The sequence below is a fragment of the Schistocerca gregaria genome, chromosome 4, assembly GCF_023897955.1.
Source record: "Schistocerca gregaria isolate iqSchGreg1 chromosome 4, iqSchGreg1.2, whole genome shotgun sequence".
NCBI lineage: Eukaryota > Metazoa > Arthropoda > Insecta > Orthoptera > Acrididae > Schistocerca > Schistocerca gregaria.
Window position 1 is genome coordinate 81,223,285 of NC_064923.1, and position 12,767 is coordinate 81,236,051.

The 12,767-nt window shown below is 41.8% G+C and overlaps 1 protein-coding gene across 1 annotated transcript; it reads right to left on the minus strand.

Moving 5' to 3' along the window:
* Positions 1-502: 502 nt before the first annotated feature.
* On the minus strand, positions 503-12,536 carry LOC126266979 (myogenesis-regulating glycosidase-like). The gene is made up of 6 exons (XM_049971715.1): positions 12,491-12,536; positions 10,727-10,843; positions 6,119-7,089; positions 3,524-3,958; positions 3,157-3,313; positions 503-824 (listed from the first exon to the last, which is right to left on the minus strand). The coding sequence occupies exons 2-6, from the start codon at positions 10,839-10,841 to the stop codon at positions 628-630; spliced, it is 1,875 nt and encodes a 624-aa protein (XP_049827672.1). The 5' UTR covers positions 10,842-10,843; positions 12,491-12,536; the 3' UTR covers positions 503-627.
* Positions 12,537-12,767: the final 231 nt, after the last annotated feature.

Sequence of the window (12,767 nt, forward strand, 5' to 3'; positions counted from 1 at the left end):
TGATACAAATGCATGATCCTGCTCTGAGGATAAGGTCTTGGATCTAAATATGATGGATGCTAAAGGCAGAAATATTACACTACCACAATAGAAATAGCTGCATTTGGCTCTGTTATTCACCCTACCTTACACAAACATGAAAGTATGTTGTCATTTGTAAATTATTTCTGCTGTGACATTTGTGCATTAATTGTAGTTCGCAGAACAGCATTTCTCTGCAAGAGTAATATCCAATGAATTCGAAGTACCACCAGCATGGAACAAGGGGAAGCCTGAAATAGGTTAAAACGGTATCTTGTACAGTTAGTTTATTAGTTTCATGTACCATGGATCATTTCTACGATTAATAGTAATAATGTTGAATGTGTCATTTCTTTTTTAGTTTTTAATTTAATTTTTCCATTATTTTTTAAATACAGATCTGAATGAGTAAATCGTATGCACCACCTTTTACACATAATAAAAACAGAAACCTTCTACAATACAGAAGAAACAAGTTGCGTTAACTGAATTTTTTTATTTCCAGAAGTTGTCTTACATGTTCTTGTAAACATGGTGTCACTGATACATTGAAATAAGGTCGTGCCAGCCTTCATAGAAACTGCGCTCGTTTCCAGCCAGTGCAAGCTAGGAGCTGACCCTGGTGAAGTAGGGCAGAGTGTTGAGCGGCGCGGGGTAGGCGTAGAGCCAGGTGGGGCCCCGTATGGTGGGGTGCTCGGGGTCCACCTCGTCCCGCCAGTATCCCTTGGGCAGGTAGATGTCGCGCCTCGTGGCCGTGCGATACGTCACCGGTGCGACCAGCAGGTCGTCGCCCAGCAGGTACTCTGCATGGGAGGAAAACAAAGAGTCAGCACATGGCGTACCCCAGTCATGTGACAGGTTCATTCCGTGTTGTACTACCCTCTACTCCCCTCAGGGATCACATCTCTGCTTCTTGTACTTTACTGTCTTCTTTGTTCTTCTTCATACAAGTCTCACTTCAGTACAACATTAACGACATCAACATAGTCGTATCAAGTGTAATTTTTGTATTTTTTAGGGGATTTTATATTTAAATATTTTTTTCAGTGTTCCAAATGCTGTGCTGAATTTCTGCAGCTTTTCATATATATGGTTGTCAAAAACGTAACCTGTGAGTCACAACACACATATTTAAAATATGGCACCTGATTAATTACTTTATTGTTAATTACTGTTTTCAACTATTGTGAATATTTACAGTGGAAGGTCATAACTTTATTCTTATCTACTGAAATTTTAAAACTGTATTCTGGTGACACACTGCCTAACAAAAAGAAGAAGAAGAAAAAAAAAGAAGCACCCACCACGTCATAAATTTATTCTTAAGTAATCAAATTTTAAGATTTAATTTTATATATAGACAGCCTGACAGAAAAAGTAAAAGACATGCTACATCCTGGTTTAAGAGAATATGTGATGTTATTTTAGTGATTACAAAAGTCACTAAAATTTGCAAAGAACTGGCAGTGTGATCCCACTAATCAGTATAACGTTGCACCCCGGGTGGCACGTATGCATTCACTGATTCAGTTGGTTCTCCTGAGCCAAGCTGGCTCACATCTGTTGCAGCTCGACGTTCACATTCTGAATACTGACACAGGTACAAAGTTTACTTTCGACCTCGTTGCATACATGTTCTATCGAGACCAAATCTTGGTGCCTTTCTGCACAGCAGTAGTTCAACACATAGACGACTTATAAAGTCACCTGCTGCGTGTGGATGTACATTTTCCTGTTGAAAAATAGTACCATGATATGGTCACAAGAGAAGTAAAACATGAGGATGCAGGATGTCTGTGACATACAGCTGTGCCATCAGAGTTCACTCACACATTAACAGCCACAACTTGAAGTCGTACATGAGTCCAGGAGTAACACCGCTGCCCCTTTCCTAAAAATACTGGGAGAATAGCATATTCCCTTCCTCCCATCCCCCGTCGCCGTCTCTTTCTATGAACGGAAGTAATCTGGATCTGGTATAGTGCTGAACCGTGATTCAACACTGAGCACAGTGCCTTACCCAACTAAGCACAATTTGATGTCCTTCACAGAGAGCACTGAACACCTGACACACTTCACTCGAATAATATTCCCGACCAGGCCTTTGTAAGGACGCTAAACTGTCATGGAAAATTCCAACTGTTAATCATTTATGAACTCACCAATGGTATGTATGGTGTGTACATTTATGAAGTTACATTGGGATTCGACCATGTATTCTCGGTTCATAACTTTTTTAACAGCCAGTGTACCTTGTTTAGCCACACTGCTAACTGCAGATAGTCTTCACTTTCATGTATTATGCATAGCAATGCTCTAAGATTAGTGTATTTGTCTAATTTAATTTCCCAATAAATAGTTGATTTCCAGTTTTTGATGACATTGTTAATGTAAATGTAAGAAAAAGGATTGCCATGAAGTAACTGTTATATGTGGTTCCTTCTCCTGAAAAAACTGAGAAGAAAGACCAATCTCTAAGTGGATCACGAAATGCGACGTATCCAAGAGAAACATGTTACCTCACGAGAATGTGAGTGACGGTGTGTGGAGTTGTAATGCATGATAAGTGTTTGTGAAGGTTTTAAATTAAGCTAGGAAGTCTTCCCAAAAATCAGGAACTGGGTGGACTTTGTATGCATTTTACCTTGGACACAATAAAAATGAGAAATGATACGAGACTTCAACAACAACAGTTCAGCAATGGATACAGGCAATGGCGCCTCTCAGTACATTTAAGATATACTGTGTGTTCACTGTAGACGAAAGAAGCTCAAGTGTGAGATTGCCTCAGTAACATGTTAGTTCAGCCGGCCGGAGTGGCCGTGCAGTTCTAGGCGCTGCAGTCTGGAGCCGAGCTGCTGCTACGGTTGCAGGTTCGAATCCTGCCTCGGGCATCTATGTGTGTGATGTCCTTAGGTTAGTTAGGTTTAATTAGTTCTAAGTTCTAGGCGACTAATGACCTCAGAAGTTATGTCGGATAGTGCTCAGGGCCATTTGACCCACGTTAGTTCATGATTGAAGGGTACGTCGATGAGTAGTTGTCACAGAAATCGTAACTGAGAGATTCGAAACTAAAATGATAGCATACGAAGCGGTCTCTAGAATAATTCTAAAAATAGAAGCTGTTCGCCATACCGTCGCTGATCTGGAGAGCGGTGGAGTCCGTCGGGTCGAGCCACCAGATGGGCCGGTTGACCGGAGTGCCGTTCTCCACTGCCTGCTTCATCAGCTCGACGATCTTCGGACCGTACTGGGCGCGCAAAGCACTCAGGTTGCGCGCGAGCTCCACCGTCTGTAAAAGTATCACAAGTCACAGCCGTGAGCCGCCGTTTTGAAACTGAACTCATACGAGCATACCTTACAGTCTTACTACATAGAGATTGGCTTAATTTGTCGGTTCTTTGTACGTCACTGATTGTATGAACGCTGCTAAGCGATATTTACTTTAGAAGTGTCCTTTACAAACACGGAGAGCCATGTACAGTACGAGCACGGCACGCACCTCGTTGTCGTAGTCCCAGGGCACAGTGCGGAAGTGGAGGGCGGGCATGAAGGTGCTGGCCTCCAGCCAGCGGATGTACAGCTCGCGAGTGGCGATGACGCCCGTCTTGGTGCTGCCGCCCACCCTTTCCGGCATCACGAAGGGGTAGCCCTGCAGGCTCATCTCCAGCAGCTTGGGCAGCAGCGTCTTCAGGCCGTTCTGCGTGCTCCACGCCGTGTCCACCGCGTCCATGTGGAAGAAGTTGGGCAGGCGCTGGCTCTCGACGCCGGACCGCAGCCTCGCCATGGGCCCGAACTGGGCCACTGCCTTGGCGTACGCGTCGGTGTAGACCACGGGCGTCCTCTCGAGCGGTGTCAGCTGCGGCGGCTGCGGCAGGTAGCTGGTCTCGCCGAAGTCGAACATGAACGAGTCCACGCCCGTCTCGTTGCGGAGCGCCTGCAAACATACAAATAAAATTCTATACCTGTGAGGCAAAGTAAGTGAAGCATCCTGACTTACAGTCTATGTGGTTCTGGGTTGGTACGCAGCCGTGAAGTAACAAGGCTATTCTATCGATAATGAAGTACAGGCTGTGTGAGAAACAAACACTTACGTTCTCACTGGAAATAAAAACACGAGTCACATTCGGGAGTAGTTTCTCATTTAGATATCTGGAGCAAGACTACCAAGGAAGAATGGAAGATCAAGAACGAAGTGCTCTAATTAAAACAGATGGAAGACATACATGCAGTTTCTTACTCTTGCTATTGAATGTGTATACTGAACAAGCAAGGACGGAAATAAAAGTAAGTTTCAAGAGTGGGACTAAAACTCTTATTGTTCCAAAAGGCGAAAACGTGGTCTCTCCAGATACAACCCCCTCTGTTTGGCACTCTTCTCGATGAGCATGTATGAAGAACATCCCATTTCACTGATCATATTGTTTAAATACTAAGTTTTGTGTTCGCGGTCGTCCCCTCTATTTCTACCTCAATGATTTACCTCGAAAATATTTTGTAGAAAAGTGTCATGTCTAACTAAGTGTCGATCAGTTTTGTTTTGCGTTGGTATAGAACTTCCAGTAATCGTTTCTTGTCTCCTGTTTCTTGTAGGACCTTTTCATCCGTATCCTATACGAATGCAGGGTGAATGAACGTCAGTAATGAGAGTCGCAGATAAGTTTGTTGTTCTGTGTGAAATTCAGATGGAACTGCAGGAACTGTTGGCTGTAATAAACAGTTTATCGAGCACAAAGTGCAGTTTGGGAGTCAAGGGAAGAAGAAGAAAGTAATGAGAACTAGCAGAAAAGAGATTAGCGAAAAACGGAACATCGAAATTTCAGACCACAAAGGAGACGTAATAAAGGGATTCAACTACTTTCGAAATGGATTGAGTGAGGAGGTCATCACAGAAAGCAGACTGCTGCAGGGAAAGAGGATAGTCTTGAGCAAAAGTATTGTACTGGTATCAAATACAGCTACAATTTCGGGAAAAGTAACGTGAGAATGTACGTTTAGTGAACAGCACTCTATGGTAGTGAATCATGGACTATATGAAAAACTGGAGGACAGAATCGGAACGAAGGAAGGAACATGTGGAATAGGATGACAGGTAGAAGGAGAAGGGACAGGGTGGTAGGACAGGTGTGTACAAACGAATCGAGTACAATTTGTTATATTTCTTATTACTTTCCAGAGGTATTAACTAGTTCCATGGCCATAGAGATTTACTCCTCGATTTAACGCCGTGGATGTAGACATGTAACGTAAAGAACAGAAACAAAATGACCAACTTGCATGACACTAGTTTGAATTGTAGAGGAAAACACTGTAGGCGAAGACAGAGCCTGGTCTGCACACAGTAAATAACATATAACGTGAGGTGGAAGTGTTGGTCTGCCGATTGGGACAGCAGAGCAGTTCGCAGTTCGCTGCATTAAACGTTTTAGAAGACTGACGATTAAAAAAAAATATATCATCTGTTTCCATAAAGCATATGTATATTTTATCATAACACATAAAAGCAATCTTTAAGTGCTTACATATAGCACTTCTTCTGGTACACCACATACGTCATTCGCTCAATGCTGTAAACGACACATCAAGCGGAACCTAAAAACCTCATTTGATTCCATGTATTTGGAATGTGGAAAAGCATAAGCTAACACAAAAATTAAACCGATGGCAAATACCCCTAAGTAAGTAAATAAAAAATTTAATAATCAACTCTCGATTCGTAAATGATCTAACCTTTCTCTTTTTATATCACACTCTTGTGTGCTTAAGGTTATGGATTGGTGAGCTACAGATCCAATTACTACATCCCTGCTCTGTGTGTTAAATGTCAGATATTCAAATTGTTTGTCATATGAACTATCTCCATGGGCTACCATGACACATGAAAAGGATATATTGTCAGTAGAAATCCGTTTGTATGCTACCTACATTTATTTGGAGAATGCAAGTCTAAAACCTGTACAACAAGTAAAAGAGAGTATTTTTCTTTTTTCAGTATTAAAGTAATCATAAGAACGTCTGCTTCACAGTTTACATAGAGTAGTACTATGTTACGTATTTCTATGCCATAGACAATAGAATTTGTAGCGAATGCACTCACCGCAACTCGATCAGTCCACCAAGCTACCGCATCAGGATTGGTGAAGTCGATAATGCCAGCCCATCCACCCCACCAGCGAGTACTGATGCTGCCATTGTTGTTGCGCACAAAGTAACCTTTGGACTGTGCCTCAGAGAAGAAGGGTTCGCAGTCACTGTTTATAAATGGGTGTATCCACAACGCGACAGGGAATCCCAGTGCGTGGAGGTCGTCCACGAGCGCCTTCATGTCGGGGAACTTGGTGGTGTCCGGGCTGAAGCTTCCGCGGCAGCTCTCCCAGAAGTTGGCTATTTCGAGAAGGCTGTAGCCGAACCCGTGCTCGATTATGCCTGCGGCGCGCTCTCTCACGTTCTGCTCGGGTGGCCCCACTTCCCAGAACGGCTGAACACCCAAGCGTTCGTCTGGAATCGCCGTAGGCTTGCCCAGGTACTTCTGGATACCGACCAAGTGCGCCTCCTTCGCATCACCGTACGTACACAGCTCGTATTCCAGCACGTTGTCGCTTCGGTCCTCTGGGTAGGGAGACGCGTTCTCGGCACTGAAACACAGTTTATTGCTCGTCTGATTGCTGTTTTGGTCGACGAAGAGAGGGACGTTCGTGTGAACGTGAACGAGTCTTCCGTCGGAGAAGACCCAGTAGCGCGTAGCGATGGTGGCGTGGTCCGTATGTTCGGCGACGTATGCGTAGTGCTTGTACACGTTGTTCTCGATGGGCCAGGTGCGGTAGGTCGATTCGACACCACCGTAGATGTGGCTCCTTAGGTGCCGCTGACACATTGTGATTATCTCACTCGGATTGTCTTTGGTGTGCCGGACCCAGAGACATTCGCCCGACCTGTCTTGGTGACGGACGAGAACTCTGGAGGCGCCAAAGTCGAAAGACTCTTCGTTTCCACGAGTCTCATGGCGTGGAACTGCAGACCGCTGGTTGCTGGAGGCTTCGATGTATCCCACTTCTACCTCGTCTCCACCTGAAACGTGCAAGCAGATAGGTGCTGTGAGTGAACTTACGACAGTAAGTAATGCATGAAACAACTATCATAAAATAATAAAATATACTGGGAAACATTTTTAATTATGTAAAAGAGTAGATAGAACATACATAGTCTTCCATATTCAAACATGGAAAACATGTAGCTTTCTACATCGCATAAACTGTCATAAATTTGGTTTAATCTTACTTGTAACAGGTGCTTGAGTCGGCTGGATTTCCTTTATACCATTGTTAGAGTATTGTTCGACGAACCATTTCTGCTCTCAAACAAGGAGGGTGTAAGTATTATTTCGTCAACGCAGGCTATGTATCCCTGTGCTTTATTACCGAGAATGATGCTGACGAATGAACGTAACGTAAGTAAGAGCACAGACACTGTGTGGGATTGTTATTTTTAGTTGCATGTTATGAGTAATGCACAGGGACAACGAGCTAACTCAAGATGGGACGACGCTCGAAATAATTTCGCGACAGGAAATATCTGTTTGTGCATGGAGTTAATGGTTCTCAGGGTCGTCGACCCACATTCAAGAGGCGTTAATACCTTACATAAATACAGATATTTTTTTACAATGGAAAATTATTCTCTGTATAAAAGAAACGAAAAGGTCTTTTAAGATTTAGTCGGTGTTCTACTTCTTAATTCCAAGTTCAACTATAATATTGATAAGAGATTGTAACTTATAAGACAATGTAAAATTGAGTAGTCTATAGATGAGTTATGAATTCAAATTATACTTCTTACGTTATTTAATGTAAGTGTAAATTAGTTATATTCTTTGTTTTAGCAGCAGTAGCCCTGTTGTTGGAGAACAAGTCCAGTAAGTTCTGTTTCCTTTCTTGTGTACTGGTGTGATATGTGCTACTTTTCAGTCCTTAGGTTGGAATCTTTCGCCGAACGACTGGATGTGTATAACTGCTTTCTCATTAGCATACTTCAATAGGAACCTAATTAGTTTACAATCTAGATCGGAAGAGTTCCCTAATTGACTTATATTGCTTCACTACTCCAAGGGGATATAATTCGGAATTATTTGTGTTGGCGCCTTTTCTTGATTCTGATTCTGGAATATTTACTGAATCCTCTTTGGTGAATGAGTTTTGTGATCTTTGTGTAGACATCTAGTGCCACATAACTGCTCAAACCTACCAACAAACTGTCAGATCCCTGATGCGCAACTTCAGTGATGTATCTCGTCCGAAAGACGGACAAACAAGCTATTAAGGAGGTGCTCATAATTTCTGCCTCATCAGTGTATATGTTCTCATTAAAATTTGCTTGAGCAATTATTGTTAAACTAATTTTATTCAAAAATTTTATGTTCTGAATTTGAGTCGTTTCAGAAGTCATATCAGATGGGCCACTCCAACAGTCATTTACTTGAGAGTCCATTCAACATTGATTCTTATCGACTGTAATTCGAGGATCAAATGTAATTATATGAAAGAAATAGCGCTGATACACTGCAACTTTCGACTCCCTTTCTATACTACCTAATCAAAAGGACCCGTACATGTCTGTGTAATGCAGAACTGACCATTAGATGGCTTGAGGAGCGGACCTGCATGTGTGAGATGTGGTGTTTAGTATTGTGTTGTCAGTGGAGGAGCAGTAACAGAACAATGGACCAGTCAGGAGAGCCTGACACTTGAAACACTGAGAAGTCATGTAATGTCACCCAAGAAACAAATCAATCTCGGACATTTGGACCCTTCTAAAGTCTTTGAAGTCGACTGTTGATGATGTGATTATGAAACGGAATCGTGAAACAACAGCCACACCTAAAGCAAGACAAAGCAGATCTCTTGTACTGTCAGATAGGGATCGTCGAAGATTGCAGAGAGTGTCTGTAAGAAAGCCGCGTGGAATCAGAGGGAGGAATTACTGGTGAGTCCAAAGTGCCGCCAGAAGTCTAACTAGCCCAATGACTGCACGCAGAGAGCCGGAAAGAACTAGTACAGCGGGATTCCTTGAATAGTCGAACTCTAGTGTATAAAACAGATCCAAATGTTTGTTACCACACAAATGAGTTAATGTGATAAACAATTGACAGTAAGCATGTAAGCGCGAATAACCATCGGAAAGTTTCGAAATTATGCTTAAACTTTGTCGGAAGTCATCAAAAGTTGTCATTTGTGAAACACTGGGTGAATATAGTCTGCATAATATGCGCCGCATTTTAAGCAAAAGGTAAATTTATCTATGCACCTCAATGTCTTTGATGTCATCTCTTCTGAACTATGTGTCATATGATTATGTATTTTTGCAAGTATATTCAGCGACGTATGTGAACACAGCCTGCAAATTGTACTGGGTATAGATTAGGTGATAAAAATATAGTAAATTAAAACAACATGCCTGTTGAAATTTTCGCACATCTAAATGTCCATGACATTTTATCTCCTGAACTATAAGACCTGCGATGAAGTAATTTCACTGGTACATTCAATGGTATATATACATACTGTATACAAACTGTGTTGTGAATAGGATTGGTAGTAAAGAAATAATAAGTTTTACTGTGTAGCCAGTGAAAATGTAGTAGGCAATAAACTATTTTTCATTCATCACTTTATGTCTGTTTGTATGCATACAGGTTTAGAACTGGGTCTAGCAAGAAAAAGTTTTGGTAAAGGTTTGAAAATATGTGCAAAGTGTGTTGGAAGTTGATAAGTGCTCTCATTTTGAAATAATGTATAAATGAAATCTCCATATTTGTATGCGATCCATTACACTGGCTGAAGACAAATACAAGATTCTACTGTAGTACCTGTCTTATTGTGTTAAGCTTCTAACATAAGAGTATACATCTTAATGAGTTATTCTGACAGCATTTTAATTTTTAAATTCAGTGAGTACTTGTACAAAATACTTAAAGTTACATTTTTATTGCCCCTGGAAGCCATAAGTGTTCTGGGGTGATGGACCATGCTGTACCCTGTAACAATCTGATGGGAGGATTTGTGTCTTACATATGTGAAGAGAACATTATATGGTATCATTTGTAGTGTCAATAGTAAAGTACGAAGGGGGTATTGTTAAGCTGTGGGGTGTTTTTCATGGTCAATCCGTAGTCTGCTTATTGCAAAGGATGTGAACAATTTTTACAGATTTGTGTACAGTGTACAGTAGAGGAAGATTTTGGAGATTGCGATTGCTTTTACCAGTATGAGAAAGCTCTCTGTCGTAGAGCAGCATCTGTTAGGGAATGGTTTGTAGATAATATCATTTCTGGAATGGATTGGCCTACCGAGAGTCCTGACCTGAGTCTAGTGGAACAGCTGTGGCATGACTTAGAATGTCGACTTTGCACCAGTCAGCAGTGTACCTTCTCTAGTTTGAGGAAGAATGGGCTGCTCTCCCATACATACACTGAAAGTGTTCTCATCAGAGTTTAAGCCATCAAAGAGGTAAAGGTGGATACACCCTGTATTAATTTCGACTAACAGGTGTCAGGATGCTTCTGATCAGTCAGTGTAGTGGTGGGCTTCAAAGGCTGACAGGATGCAGTGAAGGTGTTGTGTAGAAACTGTGGCAGCTTGCAGCAGCGCAGAGCCAGCAGGCTGCCCACTCATGACAGCCCCCGCACGCAGTGCCATCGGTCCACACTCACCCCTGTCAGACAGCAGCAGGATGCGACCGCTGGTCTGGTCGTAGCGGGTGCTGAGCCCGGCTGCAGCAGACGCCACCAGGGCACCCAGCAGCAGCAGCATCGCAGGCGTCCACATGGCTGCGACAGACAGATGAGCGCGCAAATCAGTCAACTTGTAGCCACGTGACACTTTAAACGACAGGCATAAAAACGGTAAGCTTGTGGTGCAGGCCTACAGCACATGGTATCCGGTGATGAAGCACACACCATTACACCGGATTACCTTTATCATAAATGGGGGCAATTCGCATAGTGAGATGCGTAGATTAATTTCTTTAATTCGTTTCCAAAATAAATTCTCGTTTAATTTTATGTTAATCTATTTATGTAGACCCACTAAATACCTTACAAATGAGCAATACCAGCTAATTTCATAAATAAGATGTGATCTCTACAACTGCAGAAAATCACGTTCGGATGCTGTTCACTGACGATGAACAATGATTTCAGTGACCTTTCTAATGTTTACAGGATTTGGAAGCTACGGTATACGTCACAGGCAACAGATTGTTGCAGCTAATCAATGCAGTCAGATTCGTGACCTATACCATTTTATAATCACCTACTTCAAAGTCACTAGTTGTAAATAATCTCTCGAGTTTAAGCGCCTAAGACTAGATGGTTACGTACCCAAAAACTTTATATTAATTTACCGATCACTTGTGCAGGAATGGAGTAATCTTCTAATATTCAGCATCTAAATTGGATTGACTTCTTCTCTGAAAAAGTTGTAGAACGCTTTTATGCGACGATTCAGATAAGTAACCTCACTTATTTATATTGTCTTGATTAATTTTGGACTTCATAGCTACCAGTAAGAAACAGCATCGAATCCATCTGTTCTCCAGAAAGATTGTGTTCAATTACAAAATGTTAGCAGTTTCAGCCTATTCTACCATTTCCAAATAATTTTTTAATGCGACATCTCCTCATTGAAATGGTCATTTTAGCAATAGTGTATACTTTAAGTTTATATACGAAGTTATTGATTTCACAGTACGTTTCTTCAGCCTGTCAGTTTAGTCCCGCTGCTTCTCAATGACCAACATCCAACGTCTGACGAGTTTTCCTCTTCTGGTGATGACACAGATGTCTTCAAATGGTTTGGATAATGGGAGCTTAATGCTCTTACCTTCAACGAGAATGATGTCAGCGTGTAGGCTGTGTTTTACGTTTGGGAATCATCTATGACTGGAGCGCTCAAGGTCGGAGAGAGGGCTTGTTGCTACGAACTTCCAGTGAGCAAAAGAACATTTCTTGAGAATGACTGTCAATACTAGAACTACAAGATCGCTTTTTGTGCAGGTATCAACATAGTTATTGAATCGAGCTTCGTCGATACACTGTTATGAAACTTTCTTGTACCTTCATTTCTCTCTGGTATGACGTTTCCCAGCTAACCATGGCGAAAGATCTTCACTTGGGTGTCCCTAAAAATGTCATAATACGCGAGCGTAAAACGTATGCCAAAACTATGTAATAGACCGTCGTGAGACTTATTAACCTATAGTTGTGTGATTATTTGTTCTTTTTGTTTAATATTATAATCTCTATCTCACCCTCCATCGCTATTGTTAGGAGACTAAAGAACAGTACTAGACAATAATCGTTACTTTCACAGTTACTGGCCACAATAGATGCTCACTATGCCATGCCAGACAAACTTAAGCAGTAGCGAATCACACTAATTACGCTATGTATCACACATAACAGGTAACAGCTCACCTCTAGGCACTCTGGCAGTCGCTGTGAAATGCAGAGCAGCTGACGTGACTGCTATGGTGCCTTAGCGGCCGTATATATAAGTAAAACTAATCAGTTAAATAACTAATCAGTTAAATCTTTTTAATCATTAGTGCGATACGTGTTTAGTGCGTCAGCGAAGCAATTAGTATCTGTTATTAGTATGCTGAGTGGCTTGATCACGCCAGAGTAATCAAAGCTTATCATAATTGTCACACTCGAGATATTATCTGGATCAGTTGATATCTAGCATCGCAGT

Coding starts and splice junctions, on each gene's coding strand:
- LOC126266979 (XM_049971715.1), bottom strand. CDS start 10,841: ATGTGGACGCCTGCGATGCTGCTGCTGCTGGGTGCCCTGGTGGCGTCT. Junction 3,959..6,118: donor GGTGGACTGATCGAGTTGCG/GTGAGTGCATTC, acceptor GTATGTTTGCAG/GCGCTCCGCAACGAGACGGG. Junction 825..3,156: donor CGCTCTCCAGATCAGCGACG/GTATGGCGAACA, acceptor CCTCCCATGCAG/AGTACCTGCTGGGCGACGAC.